This window comes from Pundamilia nyererei, unplaced genomic scaffold (genome assembly GCF_000239375.1).
Source record: "Pundamilia nyererei isolate P.nyererei 1_Seehausen unplaced genomic scaffold, PunNye1.0 scaffold00097, whole genome shotgun sequence".
Lineage (NCBI taxonomy): Eukaryota > Metazoa > Chordata > Actinopteri > Cichliformes > Cichlidae > Pundamilia > Pundamilia nyererei.
Genome location: NW_005187498.1, coordinates 1,161,089 through 1,188,861, shown reverse-complemented (window position 1 = coordinate 1,188,861; position 27,773 = coordinate 1,161,089). Strand labels below are relative to the sequence as shown.

The 27,773-nt window shown below is 40.6% G+C and overlaps 1 protein-coding gene across 2 annotated transcripts in view; it reads left to right on the top strand.

The window, feature by feature from the left end:
• Positions 1 to 27,773, top strand: part of igsf9bb (immunoglobulin superfamily, member 9Bb) — a 142,227-nt gene that overhangs the window by 73,326 nt on the left and 41,128 nt on the right. For both annotated transcript variants that reach the window (XM_013912674.1, XM_013912675.1), the window contains exons 6-14: positions 2,058 to 2,199; positions 7,313 to 7,458; positions 13,332 to 13,474; positions 13,723 to 13,863; positions 14,249 to 14,365; positions 14,917 to 15,067; positions 16,032 to 16,143; positions 23,665 to 23,840; positions 26,737 to 26,963. In XM_013912674.1, coding sequence (XP_013768128.1) covers positions 2,058 to 2,199; positions 7,313 to 7,458; positions 13,332 to 13,474; positions 13,723 to 13,863; positions 14,249 to 14,365; positions 14,917 to 15,067; positions 16,032 to 16,143; positions 23,665 to 23,840; positions 26,737 to 26,963 — 1,355 coding nt within the window. The remainder of the gene's footprint in view (positions 1 to 2,057; positions 2,200 to 7,312; positions 7,459 to 13,331; positions 13,475 to 13,722; positions 13,864 to 14,248; positions 14,366 to 14,916; positions 15,068 to 16,031; positions 16,144 to 23,664; positions 23,841 to 26,736; positions 26,964 to 27,773) is intronic.

Here is a 27,773-nt window from a genome sequence, read left to right as displayed (position 1 = left end):
CACTGTTTTCACTGAGATTTGAATTTGAATGCTAATCAATAAAATCAAAATCAAAATCAAATCCAAAAACTGACTAGGTTACTTTTAAACATATAACACTGTCAAAAGTGTTAATTTAACACTCAACAGTGTTGTATTTAACACTCAGAGGTGTGGACCCATATAGACACTCTCCAGTGTTAATTTAACACTGGAGATTTTGCTGTGTGGGAACAGATTTGAGTTGACACATAATTAGTTTGTATTACTTTCAACATTTTACTGGTAACTTCCTTGAAAATGCATTGCGGCTGCTGCCACACCAATTAATTTTCATGAGGAGCAGAACAAGGTGAACTGCTTTTGGTCACAAATTGAACCTGCCTAATTCATTAAGTCGCATGAATGTTTCTCCCACTGTCTGGTGTGAGAATTCAGAAGAGGACAGTTTGTCCAGCCACAGTGAGAAAGTATTTCTGATGAACTAACAACCCAAACCGTGCTTCCCAGATCGTTTTTCTTTGAACCTTAAAAAAAGGCTTACACATTAGAGGTATATTTAACAAAGACAAGACCAACTGTAGACTCCTTAAGGAGAAAGAAACTTTTCTATATCCAACAACAAAAAGTTACTCAGTGTGTAGAAAACATGTCTAACTGCGTGTATCAGGACTGGGATGGAAGTGCTTCAAAACTTCCCTTAGAATTCTCCAGTTTTTATGTTTTCAATATCAAACTGCACGCAGTCATGAGCCAAATACAGCCATATGCACACAACAGAAGTAACTCTTAACAGCAAAATCGTCTAATTTAACTTTGCAAAAAGTAACAACGTGTCATCCCAAAAGGTTGATTCTTTCTATCTGGACCTAGCGTGGAAAGCGAAGAAATCATCACTTATCCAAGTGACTTCTTCAGTCTCAGCTGACTGCAGGTTTCCCCAACTTTATAAACACTACAATTGCATAATGACTGAAACCAGCCCACTGAATGAACAAAGGGCTGTGAGGTCAGTTCCTTGATCATTAATATATAAATTGTCACGACCATTGATCAACAACCACTGATGAAAACCCACTGAAACGTTTCTCCCACTGAGAACGTCCAGAATGAACAGAATCAACCTTTTGGGATTTACCTACCTGGATAATTAAGCAAGCATCAAGACAACAAATTGTCATATTTTTGCATTTACCAGAACCAGGGAGCAGACTCAGACCACAGTTAAGAGGTTCAAAAGATTTATTCACAGAACAGAAAAGATTAACGATACGCAAGTGTAATGGGGAACTGGGAATGGTGCTGTCAGACAAACTCTGGAGGTTTATGAAAGTAGGGAAATAGATAGCGAAACTGCAACTGCAGTTGATCTGTGGATTTAAAATTTTCAAACTGTGGAAAACCAAGAATTATGGGAGGGTGAGAGAAAAACAAAAAACGAGTTCTAGGGCGAGCAAAGAGATTCCCAAATGTTGACTGAATTGCTCATCCATCGAGCAGGTCCATGGTTGCCAGTGCAGTCTTGACATCCCTTCCCAGCCGCTTAAATCCTAATTCCTACCTTGCCTGGGGTAGGGCAAGGTCCTACAGTCGCTTCACCCTTTAGCCCTGGTGATGGTAATGACCCACCACTGGCTCATCTTACATGTTCAGTGGGTCAGTGAACCTCAGGAGTAACTCCAAAGAAAACAACCCACACTAGGGGTTAAATACCCGGGACTCCCTATGATTTGTTTGAAGGACTGAAGAAGCCTCTCGGGTGAAAGATGAAACAGCTACACTAACCTAAAAGGTCCAGTTGGCTTTTTTAAGATTCTCTGAACTGAACCCGTCAGCAGCTGGCTGCATCATCAGTGTTTTGAAAGTGACCAGTCACATTTGGACCTTCTAAAGGTTAGACTGATTTCTGTGACTAGAATGATCAGAATTTAGCTTTGAGAGCAGAGTTGCCTTTTCATTCTAGAAAAACAGATGTCCTGTCAAGCAAAATAGCATATATGATAAATGTTTATTAGAGCTGCCAATGAAAATATTTAGCCTTGTGTTTGTTTAACTGATTCTGTGTGTTTCCCCACCAGGCCCTCCGTTTATTATATCACCACCGGAGAACATTACAGTGAACATCTCACAGGACGCCTTCTTCACCTGCCAGGCAGAGGCCTACCCTCGCAACCTAACCTACACATGGTTCTGGGAAGAGGACAACGTCTTCTTCAAGAAGTAAAGTTATGATCGGGTTCATTACTGTTTGCTCTATCACTCACCTACTTGTACAGTCTGTGCTGTGTTGTTGTTGTGGTGATATTCAGCACAACAACTTCTTAAATTGACTTGCAACAGACTCATTGTCACCTCTCAGTCGTAAAAGGCCAACGCTGTGTCACCTTGCCAGGCAGGCGGGCAGCATGGATAGCCGAGTTTGTGAATACAATAAATCGTAGGCCATGTAGAATTTTGAAATTCATAACATAGGTGCATATAATCTCAGATGAGTTTAAAACTTAGTGACCTTGAGCTAACAGTCAAGGTCAGAGGTCAAGTTTTCTGAAAATATTGTGAATCCAGAACTTTCACATTCATGCCATAGGTGCATCTACCAGCCATCAAGAGTTGTGTATGGAGGTGTCTAAGTTAGATGAAAAGGTAGAAGTAATAGATGGTCAAAAGCTAGCATGAAAGTTAGAGAGGAAATACCTCCTTTTTTTAACTGAGCAGCTAAACACGTCCGCATCTTTGAGCAGAATTTAACGTGACTTTTTGACTACGCTCTTCCCAAAGATAACCCTTTAAGATTAGGAGACTTAAGGTTTTAGGCATTAGACATGAAAATATTTGATACCTTTGCATTGCAGAACTAAAACCCCTTACTCTATGCTCAGTGGATAAATAATGAATAACTACCAAAACAACAGGCTAGTGTTTTCTCATGTCACGCTTGTACATGACAGCTTTCATAACATAGCAGCAGAATTCTTCAATAATTGATGAAACTGATTATTTATTAAGAGATTTACTCAGAGGCGAGTGTGTCTTGTGCCTGTAATTAAACAAGACTTCAATGACGAAGTAAGTTTTACAATCCAGCAGCATTTTAGCTTGTGAGAAGGCTGAGCGCTTGTCTTTCACATCGTTAAACTTTTGAACTCGCTGCTGTTTTCTAACAGTATTGTCACTTCCTGTGGTGCATTAGATTATAGATAGATAGATAATACTGCTCCAGCACTTATTTTTGTAACTGCCTTCTCACACCATAAAAATTCATTGTTGTGAAATTCAGAAAAGTTTGTATTTTATGTCCAACAGCTTTAGTTTTAAGACACCCATGACTCATGCAAATATTTTTATTTATTTCTATAACTACGTGTACAGATCATTAACCTCCTAGGACCTGGCGTCCACATATGAGGACATCACATTTTGGGTTATTTAGACCAAAATACTAAATTTTGTAAACTAAATTTTTGTAATCTGTACAAACCACAAGACTTCTGCAACAATTTCCTTTTGACAGGCAGCACCAAAGTAATGATGTTCAGCCATAATACACAATGCCAAGAAGACAACTACACACAGCACATCGGTACTATCTGTAAGCATGGTGGTGGAGATTGTTGATTTGGGCCTGTTTTGTTTAGCCACAGTTTTGCGTGATGATATCTTACAGTCACAGTGCTTTTGGATAACCAAAAGCAGAATGACATTTAAATCTACCTTGTTGGTTTCTTTCCTGTCCTCTCCTGTCATGTACTGTGTGTGGAAGGCAGGATTGGACCCAAACACAGTCCCACAGACAAAGATTCAAACACAAAAAACCTCAGCATTATTGCTGGAACAAGTTAATACAGAACTGAACTGTAAAACCTAGGAACGAACTATGAACAGAACACAGTGTGAGGGAGATTACGACGACGAGCACAGGAAGACGCAGACACCAAATACAAGAGGAAACACGGCTGGCACTAATTATACTGACGAAACGGGGAAGAGCAAAACAGAACACACACCGATGAGAGACTATGGCTGTGTCCCAATTCAGGGTCTGCACGCTTGAAGTACGCGCACTACGCGTACTACGTACGGTGTGTACTATAAGTACAAGAAGTGCGGAAGTGAGAGGCTTGTGAAATGGGACGGTCTAGCCTTCGTCGCGCTGTTCAGGTTGCCTAGCAACCATGATACTAACCGCGAGTAACGTTACATACAGCTTTGTTTGACAGAAATGAAGGAGAAACAAATGTTTTGTTAGTCATGCACTTTCGTCATGACATCACTTTGATAGTTGAGTATCTGAGGCTGAGACCACAGGCTGTAAAACATGATTGTTGGGCTTCATTTCTGTACTGAGCAGTCATTTCAAGATTAGTCAGTAAATAACAATTAGTTGTTCATGAGACTAAAATCATCCCACTGTGGTAATGCAAATATAATATGGCCAATATTATAGTATTGTCAGATTATTATGATATATATATATATAGGCTTTAAAACCAAGTTAACGCTGAAAGTACAAACATCACTAATGTCACACAACTTTGCCGACATGTGGCCAACAGTAATGTTTTAATGTTCTTCATTATTAAACATTCGCACATAAATAAGTGACATGATATTCAGTACTTTGACAGTTCACTCTTCGGCCGCTCCCTTCTGCCGTATTTTGCGGCAAAATTATCCACTGCCGCGCTATGAATTGTGGGATATATGGGACCATGAAGCGTGCACCGCACCACGCTTGATATTTGGGGAAATCGACGGTGCATTTGGAGTATGCATTTGAAGTACACTTCGGATTGGGACAGCCGTCGTCGCGTGGCGGTGACGTAATTGCACTTAAAATGCGTACTTCAAGCGTGCAGACCCTGAATTGGGACACAGCCTATCAAAGCAAAACAGGAAGAACGCAGACTGAGTAGGACAGGGGTGTCCAACTCCAGGCCTCAAGGTCAGTGTCCTGCAGGTTTTAGAAATCCTCCTGGGTCAGCACACCTGAATCAAATGATTAGTTCATTACCAGGCCTCTGGAAAACTTCAAGACATGTTGAGGAGGTCATTTAGCCATTTAAATCAAGGAGCAAGGACACGTCTAAAACCTGCAGGACACCGGCCCTTGAGGCCTGGAGTTGGACACCCCTGGACTGTGGGAACAGACAGATGCATATGAAGACTGACAGGGGAGGAATCACAAAGGCAAACCAAGACTAGAAATACAGAATAAACACAGGATATAATCATACTGGGCAAAGAAATATAAAATACACAGAGAACCTAATAAATAAAAAAGACTCAAAGAACCAAAAGACAAGAAACTCAAAATGCTGGGTGAGAATAACCCAGGACTGTGATACATCCTGTATTTTCCCACTCTCTCTTTCTCCTCGCTCCTCTTTTTTCCACCTTTAATGTCTAATAGAAGCGAAACAACTGAAAATTGAGAAAAATAAAAAAACAACCTCCAAACACCTTTTGGATGACAAAAAGGATTATGGTTGGATGAAGGGGCAGCTGAGAAATCTGCAGCACTGTGTCTGACGCTAAGCTAAGCATGAACCTGGACCTCTGTGATCCCCTTCTTCCCTTCTGGCACAGAGTTACAAACTGAATGGTTTATAGAGTTTTTGTCTGAAATATACGATGTGGTACTGGCATCAATAAATCCCTCAACCTCACACTTAAATTATTTTGTGCTGTAGGGTAGTAAGTAACAAGCATGGGGAAGTACATGCTCCTGTGATTTCCAGCTACTTTTGAAGCCTGTAGACTTATAGTTCCTCTGCAACCAGCTGTGAATCATGACTCAAGCTACATGTTACACACAAGTCAAAGTTACATATCCGCTGGGAAATAAGCAAAAAAGAGCAAGTTAAATATAGAGGTTAAATACAGGGGTCTTATATCATCAATGAATGACCAACATATATGTGTATCTGTCCATAATGTCATTGACTAACGTTCCTCAACTGGCGTGTAAAGCTTCACTGTGGAAGATTGCTACAGTGGACTAACTACTACAGCAGCCACGACTTCTGAGAGACAAGCTGGAGCTATCGGGAGTGGACCACCACATGTCCCAGTGGATACTGGACTACCTCACAGAACGTCCACAGTATGTGAGGTCACAGGGCTGTGTCTCTGATATGCTGGTTTGCAGTACGGGGGCCCCACAGGGAACTGTGCTGGCACCGTTCTTCTTCACCCTCTACACTGCAGACTTCTCCATCAACTCCCCACGCTGCCACCTACTGAAGTTCTCTGACGACTCTGCCATAGTCGGCCTCATCACAGGTGAGGAGGACTCAGAGTACAGACAGTGGACTCTGGACTTTGTAGACTGGTGTCAGCAGAACCACCTGCTGATCAACGCCGGGAAAACGAAGGAGTTGGTGGTGGACTTCCGGAGACGCAGACCCACCACACTGACACCGGTGAACATCCAGGTAGTGGATATTGAGATAGTGGACTCCTATAGGTACCTGGGTGGTCACCTGAATAATAAACTGGACTGGAGCCACAACATCGATGAACTTTACAGGAAGGGTCAGAGCAGACGCTACCTGCTGAGGTCATTTGGAGTCCAGGGAGCGCTTTTAAAGACCTTCTATGACTCTGTGGTGGCATCTCTCATTTTTTTACAGTGTTATATGTTGGAGCAGCAGTTTATCAGCAGCTGAGAGGAAGACCTTGGATAAACTCATCAGGAAGGCCAGCTCTGTTCTGGGGTGCACCCTGGACCCAGTGCAGGTGGTGGGAGACAGAAGGACTCTGGCCAAAATAACATCTCTGATGGACAGAGTCTCCCACCCCATGCATGTAGATGTTGCTGAACTGCAGAGCTCCTTCAGTGACAGACTGCTGCATCCTCGATGCATGAAGGAGCGTTTCCGCAGGTCCTTCCTCCCTGCAGCTGTCAGACTGTACAATCAACACTGCTCCAAACAATCATAGATGTTTACATCTGCGCTGTAACTGCAATAATTTAATCAACCGATTCGCACTACAACCTGGGTTTGCCTCTTATCTGTAGTTAATTTTATTTAATTTAATAACTGTACAGTACTCTGTTTATAGTAACTATTGTCCTTAATGTAAATATGTTTGTATATGTGTCTTTCTGGCTGCTGTTATAACCAAATTTCCCCTTGTGGGACAATTAAAGGATTATTCTATTCTATTCTATTCTATTCTATTCTATTCTATTCTATTCTATTCTAACTGAGTCTTATGTTGGACCAGAACCTGGATTATAGTGAAATGCCAGCCCTCTTTTGTAGTCAGATGACCTAATGTCAGATAAAGCATGGCTGACTGATCATTTCCCTTTTCTTCATCTTTACAGTGACCTAAAGCGCAGAGTCAGTATTCTCATAGACGGCTCCTTAATAATTGCCCACGTCAAGCCAGAAGATGCTGGGAAATACACGTGTGCTCCAAGCAACAGCCTGGGCCGACCACCGACTGCCTCTGCCTACCTAACAGTGCAATGTGAGTGCCCTGTCTCTCTTTTTTTTTTACTTTCTACATAGCAGTGGTGTGTGCTCTAGTCTGAGGTGCTGTTAAATGAACATTTCTGCAGCAGGATGAAATCTTGCTTATCCTTTCCTGGGGCAGCACCCATGAGAGACAGTTTCATCACAGCTTTTGATGGTTGTTGCAACTTTTTCTGCATTTTGCAGAAGCTTTCAACTGCATTTAATAAAAATTTTACACACTGAATGACTTTCATGTCTTAACTCTTTCAGTCAATATGATCCATATTCCAGGTTCAGTGTATTATTTTCCTTGATATCCGCTGTATCACCTTGCTGGCACCTATGGGCAATTTAGAATCACCAGTTAACCTAACTCCTCTAACTGCATGCTTTTGGGGTGTGGGAGGAAGCCTTTCTGTGTGTACAGTAGTCTGCATGCTCTCCCTGGCCAGCTAGCATCCAGTCTAACTCAGGACCTTTTTGCTGTGGGGTAATAGTGCCAACCACCACACATACTGCCTGAGCTTATAATGAGATGCTGTTTTTATCACCAGCTTGCTGTCAGCTTTCCGCAGATACAGTAGAAGGATTACATGTTCAATCAGGAATAAAAGACCGAGTTTATGTCCATTTGATTGCATTAGAGCTCTGACTTCAGTTCAGGAGATGAGGCTTCAGGTAAAGAGGAAGAGAATGAGAAGGAGATGAGCGAGGTGAGATCAGTGATAGTGGAGTCAGATGAAGAAGAGGAGAACAAGAAAAGGAAAACGTTATGATATAAATGTACAGTTTTGGCTGATTAACTTCTTGTTATTGATTATCATGACTTGAATATAACTAATAGTTATAGTGATTAACAGCATTTACTAGGTTGACCAACACTCAGAACAATGGACAAGTCCAAGGAGCACTGTACCATCTGCTAAGCAAATCCGATCCGAAAAAGTAGGACGACCTCCAAATTCTTCAACTTCCCCTCAAAAGCTAGATAAATGAATGTTGGACATATTTGGATGTTTTATATCATGGCATTGATGACATTCGGTATTGAATTGGTAAATATATACAACTGTGGTTCTGTGGGGGAAAGAGTCAAATAAAGCATAAAACCCTCCAAAAAGGCACAACACTAAGACAGTGCAGAGGTCCAGTGCACTGACTATAATAAGTGGAGGGACCAATGGCCTTTGTGGGGTCACCAACACAGGGGCCACACTCCTAACTACAGTATCTAGATGGACGGATAAATATTTAGAAAGAAATTGCCACCTGTAGAGATGTAAGGAAGGAGTAAATTATTTATAGAGGCCAAACCTGTGTTTTAATGCTATTAAGTCGATCATTTTTTCTTGGAAGCATGGGGTTCAATAGAAGAACTGCAGTTTTTGGTTTGGCTTCATCAGCCCTGAATATTCTCCATGAAGAAAGATTCACTTTATCGTTGTTCAGCGTCACTGACCCCGAATTGTCAAACAATGGGTATGAGTCCATACCCATTCCAGGTTGGTCAGTTGATAAAAGTTGCTATCAAACCACCAGAAATTAATAAATGCTAAAAAGATTTAGGTCGAGTAAGACAGGTCGAGTAATAGAGCATTAGAGGCAGTGTGAGAAAACTTCAATAGATTAAACTTCCTGACAACTTCTTTTTTTTATTCAACACCTGTAACATTCACATGATTGATTGTAACTTATGTAGGTTTGAGAAAAATGTAGGATAGGTGATTGCCTTTGATTTAATTTTTAATAGATTTTCCTCATTTGCCGCATTCACATGGAAAAGCTTTGGAAAAAATCTTCCAGTCTTGTAAAGTGCACATATTGGATGTGGGTAAGACAAAGCCGAATACTAACATGAGCCCTAGAACCTACAACTCATTGTAACTCCTCATCACTCTGCGTTGTTAAGAGGGGACACCAGTTTCTGTCCATCTGAGCGTGAGTCAAACCTGACACAGCTGTGAAACTGTGTGTCCAGAAATCAACTGAAATGCTCTGCACCGTGGAATCACTTTGGACACTCGACTAGTCTCCCGCCTAACTCTGTTCCACTTCTCAGCCAAACATATAATCCCATGCAAACACCGGTTTTGCCTCTCAAATATACTTTTCTGTTTTATTTTGCTTCTGGTTGCTTTCTGCCCACATCCTCCCTTTTCTCCCCTTCTCTTCCCTCACTACTTCTTCTGATTTGTACCCATTTATGAATATTTGTTCATATGCACACCAGCACGTCTCTGTCTCTCCCTTCCCCATCTTCATGATTATTACTGCCTCCTCATTTCTCTGTCCCATCATAAAACACTCTATCAGTCCATCAGTCACTCCCAGCTTGAGCCACTAAATAAAAGCATCTGGCTTTTATTTGCATGTCTCAGGACGAGCACTGAGAGCTCGGCCTTGTCTGCTGGTGACCGGCCATCAGCAGTAGTCAAGGCAACAGACAATTTGAATTCCCTCACTCTCCCGCTTTGTTAGATTGTGGTGTGTGTCTGTGTGTGTGTGTGTGTGTGTGTGTGTGTGTGTGTGTGTGTGAGAGAGAGAGAGAGAGAACAGAGGTAGCAACAGCAGTCACAAGAGGGAGGGAGCAGTGAGAGGAGAGGGGATTACATCATTGCTGTAGGACCACTTTTCTGTTTGACTGCAGAGGGCTCTCTCTTTTCTTTCTTTCCTCTTATTCTCACCTCATCCTTTTTTATCTCTCTCTATCAATCCTCAACCACTCTCCCTATTTATGTCATTATTCTTTTTCATGTCTTATTTGGTTTAAATCTCTCTCCTCAGCTGTCTGTGTCTTTCTCCCCGAAGCATTTGCCAGGGAATAACTTCCCCCAAAGCATCTTATAGTGGGAACCAGCGTGTCGTGAGCGATAGGCTGTCTCAGAGCTATATTTAGAAACTTGACTGTGGTGCCAGTGGCAGTGCTGCTCTGGGCTCTTTGTGGCAGAATGACGGTCGGCCAGAGGTTTGGACTTTAGAGGACAACTACTGTAGTACAAAGTTGTTTTGGTGACACGTCTCTTTTTCTCCCTCTCTCACCTGTGTTCTTTCCCACGCTCAGCCTCACTCGCCCTTCTCTCCATCGCTCTGCAGATAGCACTCCTCCCACTCACACCATCTCTCCTCCTTATCACCCAGTGCTTACTGTGAAGCTTTCCTCCCTGACCTCATTCAGACATTACACTATTCTCACCCCTTTACAATTCCAGATTGAATACGTTTTGCTTCCCTTTCCCTCCATCAGTCATCCTTTCTGTCCCAAAGAAACCAAGGGGCTGAGCTTGTTCATCATAGCAAATCCCTATTATTTGAGAGTTAAAATTGAGAGGGGAAATCTGGAAGGATGTCTGCTAAAGTAGAGACGATCACATAACCTTGAACTAATCCGAGCTGCTCTGAATGATTGAATGAGGTAGTTTATGTGTCACATGATGTCACAGGAATTTGATTTTGTCTGTAACTAACTGTGACTACAAATACATTTGAAAATCACAACAACTTTCATCTGACTTAGTAATATTTAGGTAAGGTTTGAGACTATTTAAAGTTACTGGATACATTATAAGAAAAATGAACATATTAACATGTCATGCTGTTATGTTATTGCTTGAGCACAGAGGTTCAAGATTGTTTCAGGTATGTGGTGGCACCTGTATCACAATTAGCATGTAATTTGTTCAGTTCTCTGACGAGACGAGCAGTGACGATCATGTTGAATTGAGTCATTAATGAAGGTCTAATGTTTTGAAACTGTGTGTGTGTGTGTAGCAAACATCTAGCGTAGAAGTGACAAAAGCTTGTAAAACCTTGCTTTGGTTGCCAAACTGTTTTAGAATTTATCAAAGTTGCCTTATAATTCAATACTTTTTTATATTTCCGTGACCACTGAAAGAATATTGAAGCTCCATTCCTCATTCAGCCCAATAGGGGCTTCAAACTAACTGTTTAAATCTAGGTTAGTATCAAAGTACCTGACCTCTGAGAAGTCAGGTACTTTTTTCACTCATTTTCAGCCCAGTCCTTGTATCTGATCATTGTCAGAGAAATGTCTATTTGCTTGTTAAGCCATTTAACACTGACCTATGAATAATTTAAGGATAAAGAACGCAACTAATTCAATAAATATATTAGTTTTTTGTCTACACATAACAACCTATCAAAGATCTAACTTTTAATCGAATTTTTAGGCACTTTTTTATGTAAACATGCATAATTTCTTCCTATATTTTTAGCTAAATCTACATGAAATGCCAAAGTTAAGGCAATCATAAAATAGTATTATTCCACCAAAAAGATGCTGTGTGGCATGTCCTTAAAAACCTTAAGAAAACTGCTCAAGTGAAGCACAAAGATAGTAACAGTCAATCTACAGCATAGGGACAGTGTCTGAAAGTGTCCTTAAGAATATTAAAAAATCCACCAAGGACCTGACACATGCCCCAAGAGCTCCATCTGACCCTTTCGTTGATCCAGCTACTGATACCTCATCAGAAACGGTCTCAGAAGAAGGGTTGCTGTCAAGAAGCCATTCTTAAGAAAGGGAAAGGCTGAGGTATGTCAAATTACATAAGAACTACACCAAAAATCAGTGGCAACAGGTTTTATGTTTATAAATTTTTGGTTCAAATTATTATCAGTTGAGGGGCAGCACGGTGGCTAGCACTGTTGCCGCACAGCAAGAAGGTCCTGAGTTCAATTCCACCATCAGCCCGGGGTCTTTCTGTGTGGAGTTTGCATGTTCTCCCCGTGTTTGCGTGGGTTCCCTCCGGGTACTCCGGCTTCCTCCCACCGTCCAAAGACATGCACCTTGTGGGGATAGGTTAATTGGATAATCCAAATTGCCACTAGGTGTGAATGTGAGTGTGAATGGTTGTCTGTCCCTGTGTGTTAGCCCTGCGACAGACTGGCGACCTGTCCAGGGTGTACCCCGCCTTTCGCCCTATGACAGCTGGGATAGGCTCCAGCACCCCCCGCGACCCTGAAAAGGATAAGCGGAAGCGAATGGATGGATGGGATGGATATTATCAGTTGGTACATTGAGTGTCACAGCTATAAAACACAGTGGAGGAGCTGTCCTTTGGTGCTACATCTCAACCATATGCTGTAGCTGTAGCTTCTAAATAGTAAATAAGCAGAGGCAGATGCGATGGTAGTATGATTTTTCTCACCTTTGGAAGACGTGGACCTAACATAGCATATTTCCCCAAATTCCTAAAAGGTACCTTTACACATCAGACAGTGTTATGAAGAGCAAAGTCATCAACTACTTGTGATGGATGAATTAGCAAACAGACAGAATAGTAAACTTGTAATTTCCATGTACAGTCTGACATTTTGTCCAGCCTAATCAATTTCCATGGAAGATGCGATTTTGTGTAATTTAATCACTAGAAACCAATGCATCCATCTGAATCTAAAGTCATTTCAAGTCAACAGTGATGCCGTCCCTACATGTAAGCTTTGACAGATTGGAAAAAAGACAAGTAAAAGCATGTTATTAGTATTAATATTGTGTAGTAGATGTGCCTCGGGGGAGCTGAAAACATCAAACGGCAGAAAATAGCAGATCGTACTGACATTCATTTTCCAAACAATACTTTTTAGGAAAAGAAAAGTTTTAGATTCTGAATATAATGAAGGTGCAGAGGTGTCTGACAATAACCAGGATTCACCAGACCAGATGTTCTTCATATACATAACTGGATTCATTTATTAATTTTATTTTGTCATTATTTCAATTATTTTGATGATGAGCCCACATTCTGTGAACAGTGCCCTCTCTGTTTCTCTGCACATCTACTAGAACTACTAACAGGCATTGCGCTGCCACAAAGTGATGGTTTAGCATGTGGGTTATTCTCTCTTTGTGTTTTTTTTTTTTACCAGATCCTGCCCGTGTGGTAAACATGCCATCAGTCATCTACGCAGCCATTGGTCTGCCTGGCTTCATTCGCTGTCCTGTAGATGCCAACCCCCCTGTAACTCTGGTTAAGTGGAAAAAAGATGGCCTCCCTCTGCGGATAGATAAGGTGAGCCGGCGCTTTGCTGCTTTTGTCCCTTTCTTCCACTTTTCCTAACTTTAGACTGGAAATGAATGCTTCATTCCTGCTGTTGTGATTACATTTTTCACATTGACTGTTTTTCTTTAAGTGCACTTCTCTGTTTCTTACTCAAGAGAAGAGATTCAGGATTTTTTTAATCATATTTACTGACAACCATTACACTGGTAATCTGTCTACTCCTTCTTATCCGCTGAGCACAATTTCTCCATCCTTAGTACCCTGGTTGGAGTCAAATGGAAGATGGGAGCATCCGTGTGGCAGAGGTGACGGAGGACTCTCTTGGTACCTATACCTGCATGCCTTACAATGCCCTGGGTTCCATGGGATGGTCGCCTCCTGCTCCCCTGGTGCTAAAGGTACATATATTTAGGCCACATATGTGAATACTCAGCACTTCCCTCTTCTGGCATTTAAAGGTTTACTGATAGGACTTACTGAAGTCTGAAAGGTGTGGATTTGTTTTCTCATTTGCAGACAGTTTACTGTATATTGCAACATTTTTTATTTATTTGAAATACAGGAACTATTTAGAACGCTTCAGATTAAATGAATAATATACATAAACCTTTCCACTCTTTCCACTTTTTTGACAACTGCAACATGATGTTAATTTGCCCAGTTCAATAAATCTCACCCTGAATACGAAGGGCACAAGCATCCATCTGTCTCCAGGATTAAATGCAACTTCACTCATGTGTACTCTTCAGTGAAGACAGCTCTTCTCAATTTCTTTCTGGGCAGGACCCTCCCAAATTCTCAGTGGTTCCTGGAGGGGTGTACAGGCAGGAGGCTGGAAGAGAACTGGTCATCCCCTGTGAAGCAGAGGGAGACCCTTTTCCCAACATCACATGGAGGAAGGTAAAACCCCTTGCACATCATACATCCTCCCTACATGTGCACAGCCTGTCCACTGAATCTCATGTGTAAGGCAGCTCATTAGTCGGTGCTTCTTGTTGTGTTATGTCACATTCACTGTTTTCCACTGAGGAACCTTCATTTCTAAAATCACTGTCTGTAGTGGATGCTCCGATTTTAATTTCACTGTACTGTATGTCATTGTAGCATTTTTAATCACATTTTAATGATGTCTATAAAAAAATGCAATCAGGGAACATATTAGATTCTCTCAATTCTTTTCTTAATCATGGGGTGTGTTTAATCCTGCTTACTGACTACTGTATGATTAGCTATTGTTTCTGTCTCTCATTTACTGAACACACATTTTATCATTTTGTATTGTTGCAGATGTCAGATGGTAGGTTGGGCTTTTTAGTAGCTGTTAAACTACTGGTTGTTTTTGGGGTTTTTTTTTTTTAAGTGTACATTTTGTATGACACATGCCAATGCACTGTTTTCTTTATCTTTTGCATTGGCTGGCTCTATCTTTCCATGCTCCGGGTGGATTGCAGGTAGGGAAGCCCAGTAAAAGCAAGCACAATGTTCTGCCCCGAGGCAGCTTACAGTTGAAGTCACTCACAAAGGAGGACCATGGGGAGTGGGAGTGTGTCGCCACCAATGTTGCCACGAGCATCACTGCCAGCACGCACGTCCAAGTCATAGGTACCTGAATACATAAATGCACAAACACATATAGATATGTAGACGCACACGTACAAATATCAAATTCTCTTTCTTTAGCAACTATAGTGTTAGCTGTAGACCAAGGCCTCTTTCCCCAGCAGCTTCTAATTTCTTACTGCCAAGCTTTTAATTTTATGTTGCAGATTAAGATTAGTTGGCAATATTGTAGCAACTCTGAAGGAAAAGACTAAAAATGGTTATTTAGAGCCAGAACTGACTACATTTAAATTGATGGTAGTGGGGAGGGAGGGTTGATCTAACTGATTATTAGAATACTAAATGCTAAGTTACTAGCTAACTGTAGCTAACTAGCTTAGAAAGTAACATTTTGTTATGTGTTAGAGATTCTTGAACTGTTGGTTGAAATCTATAATTAATAACTAGAAAATGCATTTTCTGAAGAAACTGCTGTGTGAATGCTAACCTCAACTCATTTCATTGCTGTTTTTCAATTCGGAGCTTATAGTTGCAATTCTCACACGTCTTTACAAAAGACGCAGGGGAACTTTTTCTTTAAACGATGCAATACAGAGCAACAAAATCACACACTTCTGAACTGTTTTGCTCAGTAATTAGTTATAACTTGTCAAATTCCAAGAGCAGTCATTGGTCTTGTTTGCCTTGGCCTATTTGTCTTGGCCTTTGTTCTTGCTGACCACTGTGCCTCATTTATGGATGTAAGCCAGTCAAATCAGCAGAATGCAATGGCTGTATCCCACTGGCTCCAAATTATTTTCCTGTTTTTTTGGCTCAAGTATAACAAGTAAACAATACATTGAGCCATTTCACTGGTAGTATTTACTATGCAGGTAAAATTTTACATTACTGGACCCAACTCAGCTCACAATAAGTTTGTTTGACAGGTAAAATAAATGTAGGGTACCACAGCAGGGCAACTTGGTGACTAATGTGCCCTTTTAAAAATTGCTTTCCCTCTCTGCAGGCACAAGCCCCCACGCCCCCACCAATGTCCATGTGGCTGCGTTCTCCACTTTGGCCAATGTGTCTTGGGAAGCAGGATATAATGGAGGTTTCCAGCAGACATTCTCAGTCTGGTATGGCCATGTGTGAGTCATCCTAGCATGCTTTGCTTCCTGCTTTTTCTTCTTCCAATGTGTCCTCTGTTATTTCTGAAAATGTCTTTTCCAGGGTTGTGTTCAGAACAGTTGTGAAAACGTAGAGATGGAAAATACATGGAGTTCCAGTGTCTGTGAGTTTTCATCTCTGCTCTTGGAGTTTTCTTGAGGAACGCAATAAAAACAATAACAAAAAATACAGCAACTAAACTGAACTCAACCCAGACTTCTCTGTTCTGCTGCTGCTGCTGCTGCTGCTGCTTTGCCACTGCTTGACTAGGGAAAAGGCCTGGGTTAAAAATATGTGTTCAGTCTCACAAGATTTTAGCCATGGCAGGTACTGTTACATTTTGAATCACAATATTTTCTTTTCTTATATTCTTATATTTTCTTACATCTGAGATGTCCAAAATGTATAATGCAGTACAAAGTGAGTTGATGATGTGCTGCTAATCCTGGGTTGTTAAAGTCTACATGTTAAAGTCTATGGTGTTTAAACTTCTTCAGGGAACATGTGGTACTATTTTAACCCAGGTCTGCAAGGGAACCATTTGCATTTTGGATGATCGATGTGAACACTGTGTAGTTATTAGATGTCAAAGAAACTCCGGTAGACTGAAGTAGATTTTTTTTTTAAATCCAGTACTATAGAGCAGCGGTCCCCAACCTTTTTTGCGCCACGGACCGGTTTATGCCCGACAATATTTTCACGGACCGGCCTTTAAGGTGTCGCGGATAAATACAACAAAATAAAACTAGTACCTGTACCGAAAAAGAGAAGATTTATTCATAACACACGTGAAAAGACCCAGCAAAACCGAGTTAACGATAAAAAACGATAACAAAATAACGCTGAAAACCAATAAAAACCCTGAAAACCAGACATTTCACACCTGAGCTTCAACTCTCGCGGCCCGGTACCAAACGACTCACGGACTGGTACCAGTCCGAGGCCCGGGGGTTGGGGACCGCTGATATAGAGTATTAATAGCTCAGCTGAACAAAATGTACTGAAAACATAATGACAAAAAATTGATACAGACAAAAGAATTCACTCTGGTAGTTGCTCAAGATGCATCTCTACTTTATGAAGTGCAGTTATTGTCAAACTAGAGATGCACGTAAGACACGAATGTCTTAAATTTCACCACTTAAATAGTGAAAGACATAAAGCGAGCATCAGATATAGTGCTGCTGCCAAAAACTAGCCTTGCTTACCAGAGTAGCAGTGATGCCCTCTCCAGTTCTATGGTTCTAGTTTAAACGGTTCTATATCAAACTATTGCCTGAAAATTATGATTTCATTTTAATGTCTGAATTGAAAGAATAGTTTGTTAAACAGGTTAATTAGTTTCATTAGAGAAATGCACCTATGAGACTGGTCATTCCCTAAAATGAAGGCTATAAGTCACCTATCAGCTCTTCACCCGTTTCACAAAAACTACTCAAGATATACAAAAATTCAGTGAGTGATTTAGGCAAAATTCAGGAAAGTTCTCATGGTCTTTTTACAGTAATGCACCATGTTTTTGATATTATTGTCTGGAGGATGGTATAGTATCTTTATCTGGCAGTTTAGCAAGACTGTATTATGTGTTCAGCTTTTGAGTCTCTTCTGCTGGCACACGTTAAATCACTGTAAAAGAAAAAAATTGTAACATTCAGCTGTGCTTTTTATAGACAAAGTCAATACCACATGAAGTCTCTAATTAGGTGAGATAGTGCAATTTAGAATAATCCCTCTTAAGCAATTTTCCAGTCATTACACACGAGTTTGGGAGCATATTCACTGAAAATTAAATAAGACAGTCAAGGAAAATGTAGTGCTTTATTCCATATTCCATACAACCAGCTCTAATTTGAAGGGATTCCTCATATGTGTGGATTTCTTTATAGCACAGTGTTTACAACATTAAACACGAGAGTACTACTTGTACTTGCCACAAATCACACAATATGCAAGTAAAGATTATTAGGGATCATTAGCTTAAACATCAGCAGTATTGCTGGTGTGAAGTTCATTTGATATTTACGATGCCGTGTTCACATCCACAGGATCAGGCTCGACTAAATTAAGCCCCACATGCTTTCCGCAACCCATCATACTTTAGTAACACAGTGATGAGACCAGAGAGCAGCACAGATATAAAAACAAGGAGGCAGCTGCTTCAATTAATATTAATTAATCTTCATACTGACAACAAGCATCAGATCCCTCTAGACTTCTGCTGTCATTTAAAAGGGTCTTTAAACCTTTCCACTACAGCTGATACACTTACTGATTGTTTAAAGCACTTTAGGGTACTAGTATAGGTCCAAACATCAGCACAGAGATGATTCTGAAAACCCTAAGTGGACACTGTTTTGCTGCATTCATGCAAGTCTAAACCCTGCCAGACAAAGGTGGAAGTTGTTCAAATAAGATCTGGAAATGAAACATTTTTTTTATGGGTTCACTTACAGTGCTGTGATATTTCCGCCCTTCCCCTTGACATACCTATGTGTTTAAGATCATCAAACTAATTTTAATATTAGGCAAAGAAAGCCCGAGTAAATACAAAATGCAGTTTTTCTGTAAAAGGCTGATGGGGCGGGTGACGTGGACACCCAAGTTTGTAAATGTCATAACTCGAAAACGAAGTGATGTACGAGCTTCAGTTTAAGTGAATCTACAGAAAATCTCATAGGAAACCGTGACCATTGAGAAGGAAGTGACTTAGGACTAGAAATTGATACCAGAAATCTTGGATGAGTTCGAATCTCAGTGACTTTGACCTCAAGGTTAGGTTTCAGAGATCAAGTTTTCTGAAAATCTTATGAATGCAATAACTTAAGAACAAGGAAAAGTAGGAAATTGATACCATATGTGCACCTACTAGGAGGCTAGGAGGAGGAGTACCATTGGCTGCCACCAGTATTTTTTTAATAATGATTTCATTTATTAAGGGAAAAAAATGATTGTTCGATTGATGTCCTTCCTGGATCACCTCTCCCCACAAACCGTCTCTATGGACGAGCCAAACGAAGTAATGGAAAAATACATCTAATAATAATAATGGATTGCATTTATATAGCGCTTTTCGAGACCCTCAAAGCGCTTTACAATTCCACTATTCATTCACACACTGATGGAGGCAAACCACAGTTGTAGCCACAGCTGCCTTGGGGCAGATTGACAGAAGCGAGGCTGCCATATCGTGCCATCGGCCCCTCTGGCCATCACCAGTAGGTGAAGTGTCTTGCCCAAGGACACAATGACTAAGACTGTCTGAGCCGGGACTCAAGCCGGCAACCTTCCGATCACAAGACGAAGTGCCAACTCTTGAGCCACGATCGCCCCTGAATCTATCATTCATTGGCATCATCTGTGCCTAATTCTATCCCCCTGGATGTGGATTTGTCTTCTAAGCGGCCATATGACTGACTCCCGTCACGCTACGTGGCATGTATTCTTTGATAGAGTTCCAAGTTTCCAAGTATGAGCCCATTCGTGCATCGTTGGACTCCTTGCCCTGGAGATTGAGTCTTTTTTGAGCCTTGGGTTTTGTAGCCGGTCTGTCTCCTTCGTCAGGTAACACCATAGTGCCACTGACCATAGTCAATCAGTGTTCCAAGGCTTCCTATTTTGTTTCATTAGTGACTGCTCAATTACTTACTGACCATGTGTGTTCTGTCACCACTGAATTCCTTAGGATATTGTCTCTGATCTTGGCTCACAGTTCACCTCTAGAGTCTGGAGGGCTGGAATTGGTGCAATTGGTGTCTAGGTTAGTTTCTCTTCTGGTTTCCAATCTCAGACAGACTGAAAAGATTAACCAGGAACTGGAAGTGGACCCTCTGTGGGTAGTGCACTTGTAGCTTGCAACTTCCCTGGCTAGAGTATGCTCACAACTACATGACCTCCATGTTTACAGGTCTCTCTTCAAGGTGTCCCTCAGTCACCAGCTATCACTGGTCCCATCTCAGGAAGGTGAGCTCTGTTCCATCTGTTTAGCATCACCTTTGTCGCTGTCTTTAGTTAAAGAGAGCAACCCAAGCAGTCTTGCTTAGAACATAGAGACCAAGTGACTGGGTAGCCATCATCTTTTGGCACCTGCGTACCTTCCAGGTCAAAAAGTCAGGTTGTCTTCAAAAGTATGAAATTATGATGAATCTAAAAAACTGTCTTTCAACTACACTACAAAAAGGAGATCATAATCAACCCTGTCACTGTCTCTTTGAAACTGCCTAAGACCCAAAACTCATTAGCTGAAACCTGTCTGTTTCAGTCCTCTGTGCCCTTTTTCCAATCCCCCTCCTTCCCCTCCCCACCTACCTGGGTGATTGGGAGTTATTGATTGGGGTTATGTGCAAGACAAAAGACACAGGGTTCCATGGTCTGCCATTTTGGATCCCTCACTGGTCAAGGGGTTCCATCAAAAGTATTCCAAAAACCCAGTATGTCACTAAGAGGCTCCTATTAAGCAGGCGGTGTTACGGCCGAGTAGCCGGCGTGTTGTGGTGTGGAGCCATTATTGAGGCAGATGAAACACATGAAAACAAACAAGAAAATAAACAGAACGAGAACTAACAAAACCTAGACTGGGAGTAACTAAAACATGAAACCTGAAAATCCTGAAAACATGAACCACGGAGACGACAGGAGGTAAACCGATGAATTCACAATGAACAAAGGGAGACAGAGAACATAAATACACAGAACGGTAACTAGGGAAGTGGAAACACAGCTGACACAAATGAACATAACGCCACAGGGGAAGCAAAGCTACACACATTGAACATGGAACGCAAGACTGTCAAAATAAAACAGGAAACATAGTGAGATATAGACTGTGACAACAGGAGCCTGAGAGAGGGATCGAGAGGGGACACTTGACAGAGGGAGCGAAACATGACGGGCATGGGAGACATGGAACAAAACACGTGGAGGAAAACATGTAAACAGGAAGAGGAGATGAGACACCTCGACCAGACAACATGGAAACAATTATAACTAAACATAGCAGCAAATACAAAGATAAACTCAACACTAAATAATAGAAAACTAAAAGATTACAACACAAAGAAACCATAACCCCGAAAGCTGGGTCAAATGACCTAGAACTATGACAGATGGTACTGGCACGGTCTCCTGGTGCTCCTGTGTGCCATTTCTGTCCGTTTCTTCTCCTTTGTGGGTTTTTTTCCACTCTCCCTGTCTCCTTTCAGTGTGTGCGTGGGTTTACTCTGTTTGTTTCAGAGGCGGGATTCCTCTGGGTTTTCTCACCCTCCTGGTTTTTCACACCTGGAAGTTGTTGCCAATCAACCCACCTGTGTGGAACGTTAACCCATCTGATACTTAAGGCTCAGATGGGTTGCTAGATTGTTGGAGTTACTGAAGTAGCATTGTCTGGCTTCTGTGTGTTCACTGTGTTGGACTGGAATGGCTTAGATTCTAAGTGCACAGAGGAAAGCTGGGTTTGTTCTAAGCCTTAGAACAAACCCAGCTTTCCTCTGTGCACTCTTTCAGTCTCGAGAAACCTTCAGAGAGAGAATCTGGAAGTGAGTCATCTGTAAAATTAGAGAGAGAGAATTAAGTGGACTATCTCCCTGCCAGACTGCCCGTTCCACTCTGACAATAAAGCGCTATACAAATACAGACCATTTACAATACCCTGCTCCATGCTTGCTGTAAATCTGCTAAACTTTTGCTTCAGTGTCTCACATCTGAGTGTGAGCCTTGACATACTGCAAATGTTTAGTTGCAATTCAATTCAGTTCAGTTTTATTTAGATATCGCCAAATCACAACAACAGTTACCTTGAGGCACTTTGTATTGTAAGGTAAAGGCCCTACACCAATACAGAGAAAACCCCAACAAACTGATGACTCACTATGAACAAGCGCTTTGTCGACAGTAAGAAGGAAAAACTCCCTTTTAACAGGAAGAAACCTCCAGCAGAACCATGCTCAGGAAGGGGCGGCCATATGCCGCGACCAGATTGAGTTCTTGCTATGAAGGAAGACACAAGCAGTTATTAGGCTTTGGGGGCAATTACTTTAAATTTAGGGCCTGGTAGGTTTGGATAGCATTTCTCCTCAATAATCATTCTCCTCAATAATCATTTTAAATTCGCATTTTGTATTTACTCGAGTTATTCTTGTCTAATATTAAAATTTGCTCAATGATCTCAAATGTGTAAGGCCCCATAGGTCTCTCAGGTTTTTCCTCTTCTTTGTACATTTATGTCATTTCCGTCAGCTTCAGCAAGCACCTCCAAACATTTGTCATTTGAGATGATGATTGTTATTATCCCATTGATAAAAACTACAAAATCAAGAAGTGGGCAAATACTTCTTGACAGCACTGTAAGGTGGACTGACAGAAACTGCAAAACAGTTTTGTGGTCTGCATGACCGCAGGGCAGTTATGGAAATTATGCAGACCTCGTCCTGCAAGGCTAAAATAGAGACCATGATGTCACTGTCATACAGTTTATAATTTGCAATTGCAGTGCTATGTATTAGTTACCATGGGTGAATTTTCCTCTGTGGATAAACCATTAACACTGAATGATATGTACGGGTTTTGGAGCAGCATTTATTTTCACCCAAAAAGGAGACCTTAAATTACAGTACTGAGCAGCTGAGATCCTACAACAAGCAAGAATGAGACTTTAAAATCATAACAATTATGCTCCTATGTTCTTAAATGTTTACCATTGGTAAAAGAAGAGATGATGCTACACAGTGCTAAACATGGGCCTAGTCTAACTGTTTTAAATGTGTTGCTGTCATCAGGTACAAAATAAGCATATATTTTTCAACATGTAGACACATTTCAAGATTTTAATATGTTGCTTCTGTTGTATTTTAACCACATAGCATTTATTTAAAAATATATTCACTTAAATATAAATTATTTATAAATTTGTATACTGTGATGTTATTTTCATTTCTCACAGTGTTTCAGCTTTTTTTGGAAACGAGGTCGTAGTTAATGTGTTAAAGAAAGTTACTTCATTTCTTGGTACCTGAGAGCTGATTGTAAAGTTTTATTATCGCAGTGCTTTAGACTGAAGGTTGTTGCTGTTTTTGTTTGCGCACAGTTGTCTGCTTGATTTGATTGATGAGGCACAGCTGAATGTGTGGCATGGGCAAACAGCAAACTGCAAAGCTGAGCTCGGCATGGGCTTAATACCATCAAGTCAAAACTGTGTTGTGAACAATGAAACAAAATATGTGGTACATTCAATTCAATTCAGATCCATACAATTAACCTATGCAATGTTGAATTTAGGTTTGAGATCAAATAGATTACATTATGATAAATCATTATAATGCGCTACACTGTGTGATGAAACTTGTGCTGAGAAAAGACTTGAATATAGTTGTAACTGTTGTAAATAAATGTCCATTTTGTCCGAAAGATTTAAAAAAAGTCTTCCTCTCACCTCCTGATTTATTTCTTCAATATTTTTCCTGTCTGTGTACCTGCATCTCATCATGACTCCTGTGCAGGCTGAAGAGGGAGCGTTTAGGTCCGTATGACTGGCTTTCCATACCTGTGCCTGGAGGCCACGACTGGATGGTGGTGCCCGGCTTAGAGCCAGAGACAACATACCAGTTTAGCGTCCTGGCCCAAAACAAGCTTGGCACAGGCCCCTTCAGCGAGGTTGTCACTGTGAACACACTAGGTGAGTACACCCACTACTGCTTAACCAGGAGGAAAGGATCCAATAATAAAACAGCTTTGGCAGGCAAGTAGAGAGAGATGCAAAAAACACTGAACTAAGAAAAATCACCCGGACATGTTTTTCATGTCATGCAAGTGTTCGAAAAGTAGTAGGCTATTTTAAATTATATTGATCTTAATTTGCATTCTAATATTTATCATTAAAAGGCACAAAAAGGCACTTCTTAAATGTTCTTCCAATTAAACATCACACTACAGTAGTAGAGAAGTAATTTCAGGAGGATCTGTGCTGTAAATAAAGTCTAACAAGTTAACAACTCACACATCGGCTCCGGGGAGGCCAAACAACACTCTCTGTGTGAGTGCTGGTCGTGTGATCTTTCACAGACTAAAGGAATAGTGATATCTTTGCATTTTCATGTCACCTTTATTCATGAAATGTTGTTTAAATGTTTTTTTCATTTAAGAATTAGTTTAATTTTCCCAGAATACTTTTGTCTCAGTGAATAATAAAGTGAATTGCTGGCTAGTTAGTTAAATTAAATATGAAGTGAGGTACATAGTTATTACCTCTTATCTTCCGAAGCTGAGTTGAAACTGAATCTTTATTTAAAAAAATGCTAACGTGTCTTCTATACACAGAAAACAGCCAACTCCCCATCATTTCAAATAAAAACACTAGTGTGATATATTTAGTACCATATTTAACCATCATGTGCAAAGAAACATTTTAATCGAAACACAGTCAGGATCAGTTTTGTGTCATTACACCAATACATAGAACTAACTTCTAGTATCTCATAGACCTGAAGGTTACACCAACAGTCACCAGCTCAGTGGTTCATTTGCTGACCTTTGTTAAGAAATGTTTACTTTTAAACTTTTTAAATCTAAATGACAATCAGCTTATAGTGGCGTCTTTGGAAAAAGTAGAACTAATAGATATTTTGGAAACATCTTTATTCACGTTTTTACCACCGAAGTTAGTGAACGAGTTTGAAAGAATGAGTGTAAATATTTTAACGAATAAATTGGTAGGTCAAAATGTTTACAAATGCTGGTTACATTTTCATATGTAAGCTACAATTCTAAATAACATTCATTTGATCGGATGTAAAGCCTTTACTTTATTTTTCACCTGATCATATGAGCGTACAAGGCACTCAAATTAAGAGAGATAATAAACACAAAATTTCAAAGATTATGATCTATGAAAAAGAAATAGTCTGTTAGATTTGCCAAATGTTCCACAATCAGATGTTTGCTAACTTGCTAGTTTTGTGTCTTTAAAAGTTTTGTTAAATGAACAGAGTGAACTGTTATTAGTGCAGGTGTGGATCAGGTAGTAGGTCGCCTAGTAGGTCTTCCAGTTGAAAGTGAATTGATCCCCGGCTCCTGCACTCCAGGATTCAAAGTATCCTTGAGCAGTATACTGAACCGTATTACCCCCTGGTCATCTGCTGGAGTGTGGGTGGTTAAAGTAGGTATCCGGTTGTTCAGTGATGACGCGACGAATCCTACTTCCGGGTCTAAAGTAGTCTGCGTTTAATATGGCTTTTGTGTTGTTAACATGTTTAATGTTATGTATTTTCTTCTATTTGATCTCAAAAAGCTCCTAAAACAATCAGTGGTCCCTGTTGACCTCCCTCGGCTTTTATTACCGCTAATCATTTATTTAAGCTCAGTTTTTAAAACCTTAGGATGTAACTACAGCCCAGCCCATGCAGCAGTATATGAATGACTAACCTCGTATTGTGGATGGATTATCTCAGTTGTTCTCCTGGCTGAAGTTTGGTCCTTTTACAGCATCCTGCCATGCGATTACATTTGTTTCTGACCACCGAGAACACTCACGTTAACTTTTATCGAGTGGAGAAAAAAAAGTTAGCTTGTTTATATTATGCTAACATAGCTATGTCGCTAGCGGTCACGTAGCACATCATTATATACCAGCTAGCCCAACTTCAGTAACCCTACAAACGTCACTGCTGTTTAGTTTTCTGTCTTCATTTATGCTGGAAGTGATAAGAAAGCTGTACGTTTTAATTTGTTTCCAAAACCCCGCAGTCAGGACATGCTATACTGTATTTAGATAGAAGCTAGCGAGCTAACTCCCTGCTAACTTCTAACTCCGTTAAATGTCATAAATTCAGTTTTCATGGATGCCTGGATGTTAAACTCAATTGTTACACCTGGTAGAGCAGAACGCTGATCATTTTATTAAAGATGAAAGACTTTAGACAGTTTTTCAACTCTCAGTAATGCCATAGTGATCGTTTGATATATGGACCTGCAGCGGAGTTTAGACCCAGACACGGCTAGTGACGTCAGACTGAACAACCGGATAGATAAATAGACAATTGAATAGAAAAGTGCTGTATAACTACCAGTCTAGTTTAGTTCTTTCTTGTTCACGATTAACCACTTCATAAATTCAAGTCAAAAAATTAGGTGGTGGTCCAACAAAAGTTACTTTTAACCCAGATTAACTTAAAATACAATAAAAACAAAATGTATGAATTTACATTAATGCTAAAAGATAATCTGAGTCAAAATTCCTCTGTAATGTATGCAGTGCAACCGCTCAAATAGCAGTTTAGCAAGGCTGGATTAAATTTAGCATACCTTAAAGATGATAATGCTGTAAGGGTGCTAGCAAAAAATGCTAAGTTGTGACTGACATATATGCTACCAGAATAAAATGCTTATAAATGTGGTGTATGTGGTAGCTTTGATATAATGCATCACCATTATTGTCACAGTTAGATTTAAATGTGTGATAGTGTCAGTGTGTAAAGGGGAGCTGATTCACTTTTATCCTGCCAATGGACACTTGCTACTTGCTCAAGATAACTGAATCTTTAACAGACATTTTCAACTCTAAAATGCTCTTCCAGTATTTCCTACAAGTACCCCTGAACCATTGGTGCTGCTTACCCCACCACGGTGCCTCACAGCCAATCGCACGCAGCAGGGAGTCCTGCTCACCTGGATTCCGCCTGCCAATCACACAGCACCTATCCAGCATTATGTCATGGAGTTTCGCCTGGGGGAGCGATGGGAGGTCTTGGACGACAGCATTCCTGCAGGGGAGACAGAGTTGGTTGCCCGAGATCTCATCCAGGTAAAAGCCTGAATACAAAATGGAAGTTTAAAACCAGACTTACGTCTTTCCAAGCTAAGAGGTTGCTTGAGACATGGAGGAAGGTTAAAGACCTTAACCTCCTGGGACCTGGCGTGCACATATGGGGGCATCACATTTTGGGTTGTCTTGACCACAGAACTAAATTTTGCTCTTTCAGATGGCTTTCAAAGGAGCCATATTGGTCAAACGGGAACAATTGTTCTTTCTCATTTTGTTTTTGTGCTCAAGAAAAATGCTGCTGTGTTCAGACACCAAATAAAGAGTTTTGCACATCATTACTCAATTGTGACTTCATAGTGTTATAGAACAAAGAGAATTGTAAAGAAAAATTAAAAATGCATGCCATGAAAGAGTTCAGGTCTTAGGAGGTTAAAGTTTTGTTTTATAGCACAGCAGTTATTCACCAACACCACCAAGAAAGAAATATTCCCCAGCATATCTCAGAGACCTCACAGTACAGCTTGGGATTTTTAGTGTTTCCAAAAGCAAAATGGGATGTAGCCTTGAGATACCAATGAGATATCAATGTAATCTTTTGAGGAAACCAGCTCCTATTTCAATTTCATCGACTAGTAATTTTCATCATAGTTTTGCTGACAAAAACAAGACGATAACTAAATAAAAATAAATGCACAAGGACACAAATGATGACGAAAAGCACTGACACGTTCATCAACAAATAAAAACCAGATGAAAATATTCTGAAGAGACAAGATCCATCCATCCATCCATCCATCTTCATCCGCTTTATCCGAGGCCGGGTCGTGGGGGCAGCAGCCTAAGCAGAGA